This window comes from Lottia gigantea, assembly GCF_000327385.1.
Source record: "Lottia gigantea unplaced genomic scaffold LOTGIsca_10, whole genome shotgun sequence".
Taxonomy (NCBI): domain Eukaryota; kingdom Metazoa; phylum Mollusca; class Gastropoda; family Lottiidae; genus Lottia; species Lottia gigantea.
The window spans coordinates 440,555-447,535 of NW_008706747.1; the positions used below are offsets into that span (position 1 = coordinate 440,555).

Below are 6,981 nucleotides of genomic sequence, written 5' to 3' on the forward strand. Positions count from 1 at the left end.
TATCTAACTAAAAGTTGCCGACTTATTCACATTTAGTTTCACCGCTGCCTTACTCCATCTTATATAGTTGTAGTATTACTCGATATACCAAATGGGGGTGGCCATTTTATCATAAAAAAATGATTGCACAAATATCAAACCATTCCTTCCTTTAACTCTTTCTGAAATAGAAGTCAAAGTTGTACCAGATACACATAAAAAGGCTGGTAACCCTATTTACAATCCTATTAATACATGAAGTACCATAACAATTTTTGTCTTTTCACAGTGGAAAGTGGACAAATCGCCCTATATAAATCCGGGCCTTCTATACGCCTTTTATACTAAAGTATAAAGTGGCTTAAATATAGATATTTGATCAAATACGTAAAGAGCTGTGTAAAATAATGAATGTCATCGATATTCATTCGCTTCAAAATATTTTTCTTCAGGTTGTACGACAATGAATAAATATGGTGCAGAATGTGAAAAGAGATGTGATGCTAGACAATGTTCTGGTATCTCTACTTGTAATCATGTAACAGGAGAATGTATCAATGATTGTAAACCAGGATATCAAGGAATTGATTGTATTCAAGGTTGGTAAATCCCTGTTTATTTCTGTAAATGATCCTGTGCATTGAAGGTATTTACAGTAAGATATATGCTATGTTTCTACCGGATTAATAAAACTAAGCATTTACGTTTTCTGAACCTGTCTTCAATGTATTCATAAAACCCAAGAATTTGCTTCCGTGAAAATCAAGCAATCCTGCAAAAACTGAGTGTTTAAAGATCAGCAAGTGCTTCTCCCCACATACATAAACCCTGTCTTGTCCTTAGTTAAAGCATTTGCCGACAGATTTGTAAACTCCTAATAAGCAGCTTACGATTTCGTCGACAGTTATCACCCATATTGATGCCTCTAAGAGATACCCTAAGGTGTTCGAGTAGCGTATGTAATCATATAACAGTCCAATGTACTGATGGTTGTAAACCAGGTTATAGAGAAGATGATTGCACAGTAAGTAAGTAAACACGGTTATATAGAAGATGATTGTACAGTAGGTAAGCAAATCAGGTTATAGAGAAGATGATTGTACAGTAGGTAAGTAAACTAGGTTATATAGAAGATGACTGTACAGTAGGTAAGTAAACCCGGTTATATAGAAGATGATTGTACAGTAGGTAAATGTACAGTAGGTAAGTAAACTAGGTTAAAGAGAAGATGATTGTACAGTAGGTAAGTAAACTAGGTTATAGAGAAGATGATTGTACAGTAGGTAAGCAAATCAGGTTATAGAGAACATGATTGTACAGTAGGTAAGTAAACCCGGTTATATAGAAGATGATTGTACAGTAGGTAAGTAAACTAGGTTATATAGAAGATGATTGTACAGTAGGTAAGTAAACTAGGTTATAGAGAGGATGATTGTACAGTAGGTAAATAAACCAGGTTATAGAGACGATTATTGTACAATAGGTTAGTATACCAGGGTAAAGAGATGCTGATTGTAGAATTGGTGAGTAACCTAGGTTAATTCTGACAGAACTTTAATTTGATATTTTTTATTGAAAAACGACTTTAATATACTGAAAATGCTAAAGGTTGATTGACTGAAGATGGGTAAGATAAACTGATAATTTGCTATATCGTAGTAGATCAGTTTTTAGATTCTATATTTAGCGGTGGTCTGCCTAAAAGCAAGTAAATGCTACATTGTAGAAAACAATCAGATTATGACGTTGCTTTTGAATGGTGATATTCAAGTACAACACAATACATGTACAATGCATTGCGAGGTTGATACCATCATCTGGAATAATGTGTATCGCACATGTTAATGGTACATGGTGCAACGGTTTTCTGTATTTTTAGAATGTGAGACTGGTTTGTATGGAGCAGGCTGCAGTAAGAAATATTCAGATAGAAAATGTGATGACAATACTAATTGTGACAGTAAAACAGGAGAATGTATAGATGGATGTCAACCAGGTTTTCAGTTTACTGATTGTACTCTAGGTACTGTTTTCTTGAGTTGGAGATTGAGGTTATGAGAAACTTTAAAAGCGTTACTATGCTTTCGGGAAATATATAGTCAGATTTATATATCTATCTCTGTATAATATTGATGTATTGAACACTATCTTAACAGTGGTACTTCTATATCGCTACGCAATTAATGTATTGTGCACTATTTTAACAGTGGTATTTTTATATCGCTCTACAATTAATGTATTGGGCACTATTTTAACAGTGGTATTTCTATATCGCTCTGCAATTAATGTATTTAGCACTATTTTAACAGTGGTATTTTTATATCGCTCTACAATTAATGTATTGAGCACTATTTTAACAGTGGTATTTTCATATCGCTCTACAATTAATGTATTGAGCACTATTTTAACAGTGGTATTTCTATATCGCTCTGCAATTAGTGTATTGAACACTATTTTAACAGTGGTATTTTTATATCGCTCTACATTTAATGTATTGAGCACTATTTTAACGGTGGTATTGCTATATCGCTCTGCAATTAATGTATTGAGCACTATTATATCAGTGGTATTTTTATATTGCTCTACAATTTATGTATTGTGCACTATTTTAACAGTGGTATTTTTATATCGCTCTACAATAAATTTATTGAGCACTATTTTAACAGTAGTATTTTTATATCACTCTACAATTAAAGTATTGAGCACTATTTTAACAGTGGTATTTCTATATCGCTCTGCAATTAATGTATTGAGCACTATTTTAACAGTGGTATTTTTATATCGCTCTACAATTAATGTATTGAGCACTATTTTAACAGTGGTATTTATATATCGCTCTACAATTAATGTATTTAGCACTATTTCAACAGTGGTATTTCTATATCGCTCTGCAATTAATGCATTTAGCACTATTTTAACAGTAGTATTTCTATATCGCTCTACAATTTATGTAGTATTTTTATATCGCTCTACAATTAATGTATTGAGCACTATATTAACAGTGGTATTTCTATATCGCTCTGCAATTAATGTATTGAGCACTATTTTAACAGTGGTATTTTTATATGGCTGTACAATTAATGTATTGAGCACTATTTTAACAGTGGTATTTATATATCGCTTTACAATTAATGTATTGAGCACTTTTTTAACAGTGGTATTTCTATATCGCTCTACAATTAATGTATTGTGCACTATTTTAACAGTGGTATTTCTATATATCTCTACAATTGGTGTATTGAGCACTATTTTAACAGTAGTATTTCTATATCGCTCTACAATTAATGTATTGTGCACTATTTTAACAGTGGTATTTTTATATCGCTCTACAACTAATGTATTGAGCACTATTTTAACAGTGGTATTGTTATATCGCTCTACAATGAATGTATTGAGCATTACTTGTGAAAATATTTTATTGTAGTCAATAATGCTCCTAAAATTTTTTTTACCATTAGTCCAACTTTTCATTACTACTATGATACATGTATAAATATTTTTCAAAATGTCCCTGTAAATTATTACTTATGCTATATGTTCTATATCTAGAATGTGATGAAGGATTCTATGGATATAATTGTTCATCAAATTGTTCAGCCAGATTTTGTCAATCAGAAGACCAATGTAGTAAGATAGATGGAGCCTGTGATTGTCTGGCTGGATATCAAGGAACTGATTGTACTCTTATAAAAGAAGCTTCTAAAGATAATGATAAAGATACAGGTTAGCGGTATGGTGAAATCACAAAATCGCTATGTATGTTTTAAAAGGCATAGGTGGGGCATTTTGGGGGGTTGATTTTAGTCTTGAATATATGTAGTCTTTAGAAGTACTAGAACTGTATGAAAATCGCATAATTTCTTTAGGAACACTTCACACTGGGAATTTACACTCTATTTCTATATATCACAGAGTATCTTAACATCCAAAAGCGGATAATTCTGGACACACATGGATTTTTGCGGTGAGCTGTAGACACTGTTATTGATTGGCTTGGCTAAAAACAATTCCCGTTTCTGAAACTAAAGTATGATTGGTCAAAACAAATGCCGCACCTGTCCCATTAAATATAGGGTGTATGAAACAAGCTACATTACATTACAAAATCCACGGTTTATCTCATTTGGAGTTTGCAAAATTACTGTCAAAGCAATGGTGGTCATATACCTAAATCAATTTCTATCGAAATGAGCTGATCCTTACTTGATTTGCTTTAAGATTATTTGGTTGTGTTTCAGGGCACGATAATAAAGATACAACAATAATTATCTTAGCAGTTGTTATAAGCATTTTGGTGGTGATTTTGATCATATTTGTTGTTGTTTTCATCAAATACAGAAAATCTCAGGGTAAATGTTTTAAAAATATTTTCCGTTATATTGAAGTTGTTTCTAAGCTTTAGTAAATTAACACTTTGTGGTTTCGCTAACTGTTTTCATAGGCATACATTTCCAAAAGCTAGCTTTCATGATGTTTGTTACTGTTGCATTGTATTTGAAAAACGTGTCGATAGCACGAACGAGCTCATGACAGAGCTGATATTACTGATGAAAATAATGATTAGGACATTTCTGATTCCCTAAAATTGTTGAATTATGTTATTTTCTAATTCAGGTACAAACCATACAGACAACAAGTGAGTATAAACATCCTAAATTTAATTAATGTTTCCGTTTTGTGATCTATGAAATTATCATCTCGAGTTAACTGTGAAACATTACTCTTGCATCTATTGAAAGTAATTAAATAATAACGAATACCCTGCAGGGCCGTAACTACGGTCTTTTCTCTGGGCAGGTAGTTACCACTTTTACTGTAGATATCAATATATTTAGCCGATATCATATTTATATCTTTAAAACAAAATATATTTACCATGATGTAGTTACGGATCTGCCAGAATTTGCTAAATGTTTGTGGTAAATTTATATTTTAATTGTAGTGTTTATGAAAGTAACGGACCAACAACAGCTCATATTTACGATGATTTAGGTTTGTACTGCCCAAAATATTTGGTAAAGTATTGACAACATATTTAGTCACTATCTGCCTTCTGTATATAGCATAAATAGTCTGCCATATCAGCGTGGAAGCAAATCGGGCTATAACGCCACTTGCTAAACTTACGAATCGTTCAGAAAGCAATACTGGTACGCCACAAAAATAATGTGGATATCATAAAGACTTAGTTGAATGAATTCAAGACAAGACAAATTAATATCAAGTTGTTATCGCACCACACCATATCTCTCATATTTTTCCCCTCAGTATTTTTAAACTGAATCCTCTTTCAAGGGAGGTAACTTCAGGTAAATTTTAGAAGTAGGTCAAAACCTGTGACAAACGTAGTGTAGTATTTTTAAACTGAATCCTCTTTCAAGGGAGGTAACTTCAGGTAAATTTTAGAAGTAGGTCAAAACCTGTGACAAACGTAGTGTTCTGTAGTGTTTGCGCTGAAACACATTCTATGATCTATTTCCATTATATTAAATATTAAAAGTAGGTCAAAACCTGTGACAAGTTCAGAAACTTTCATTGTGAAAAAGTTGTATAATGAGTCACATGCTTTCGAAAAGTTTGAGTGAGGAGTTCTATGATTCTATTTCTCTCAGTGCATTTCCTACAAATATTATTATATAGAAATATTAAAGAATAATTTAATTTTTCTATATCGTTGTACAATTGTATTGAGCACTTTAGTAACAGTGAAAATATTTTATTATTGTAACTTATTATTTATATAATTATAGTTATTTTTCTCGATATTTTTTAGGTTCTAGAAATCCTGAAAACTTCACAAATCACCCTTCATCTGTCTATTATAACACGTCGGGAGTTTCAATAGATGCATCTCAATAATAACAAACCAGTTGAAGCTACTGTACACATAACAAGATAAACAAGATTGATAACTATACTTCATGTGAGAACTAAATGCAGCCGATTTTTAGATCAGAAAAGTTACATTATTATAATATTATTGATAAACAAGATTGATAACTATACTTCATGTGAGAACTAAATGCAGCCGATTTTTAGATCAGAAATGTTACATTAATATTATAATATTATTGATAGTTTGTGCAAATATGTATTTCAATATACTTATTTATCATAATAATAAAGAGTTAAATATATTGTTCTAATTAAATTCTTCAAACTACTAAATTGACATCGTATAAGGGACACTGATAGCATGAAAATGCACTATTCAAATTTTCAATCAGGCGTCTGTGGTTCTAGCAATTCCAATAAACCCCTGTGTTATTCTTTTTTCCGGACTATTTTGTATTGAGTAGATGCGCAACGAAGTGCTCTTTCATTTCATATGCGGACACCATATCTTGGAACAAGCTTTAGCCCTTTCCTGAGCTAACACTAATTGATTTTACAAAACTAGGGTTAACCCCAACCTTAATTCTAGGGTTAACCCTCCGTAACCCTAAGCCTCGGTGACCTAGTGGTTTGCGCAGAGTTGTAACTTTGGGGACCCGGGTTCGAGTCCCAGATGAAGCATTTTTAAACATTCTTTTTTTTTGGTCGAACACCGTCTCTTCTATCATTTTAAGTATACAAAAGAGGTCTGTCAACTTTAGCCCCTTTGGAGCCATTGGGGTATAAATTGTTTCGGGCTCATTGTTAGCGATAGAGGTGGCAGTTTATGTGTGTTTGTTTAAATCAACAATGTCTTGCACAAATTTGACACAGATAGGTGACTGGCCTTGATATACTGCAAATGTATCAGGAAAGTAGGCATATCTTTCTAGGCAACCACTTGTTAAAACTACGCTTAAACCCAACCTTAAATGTAAAATTGCTGACAGATAAAACAGAGTCATCAAAAGATACAATACAATACAAATCAACAACATCCTAAAAGGGCAAATAAGTTGTACTAATAGTATGTTGCCAGGACTCAGGAACAGCACTTTTTATCGTATCGTATGCTTTAGAGATAAACCCACCTCTTGATCCAGGAACTGATTCACGAACAATTTCTAT

At 32.4% G+C, this 6,981-nt stretch overlaps 1 protein-coding gene across 1 annotated transcript; it reads left to right on the forward strand.

Annotated features, from left to right (window-relative positions):
• Positions 1 to 442: 442 nt before the first annotated feature.
• Positions 443 to 5,838, forward strand: LOTGIDRAFT_156004 (hypothetical protein; the record flags this gene model as incomplete). The annotated part of the gene is made up of 8 exons (XM_009046041.1): positions 443 to 578; positions 954 to 1,007; positions 1,859 to 2,002; positions 3,529 to 3,702; positions 4,218 to 4,328; positions 4,594 to 4,615; positions 4,922 to 4,971; positions 5,753 to 5,838. 8 exons carry the CDS (start codon positions 443 to 445, stop codon positions 5,836 to 5,838), a joined length of 777 nt encoding a protein of 258 aa, XP_009044289.1.
• Between the last annotated feature and the right edge of the window lie 1,143 nt (positions 5,839 to 6,981).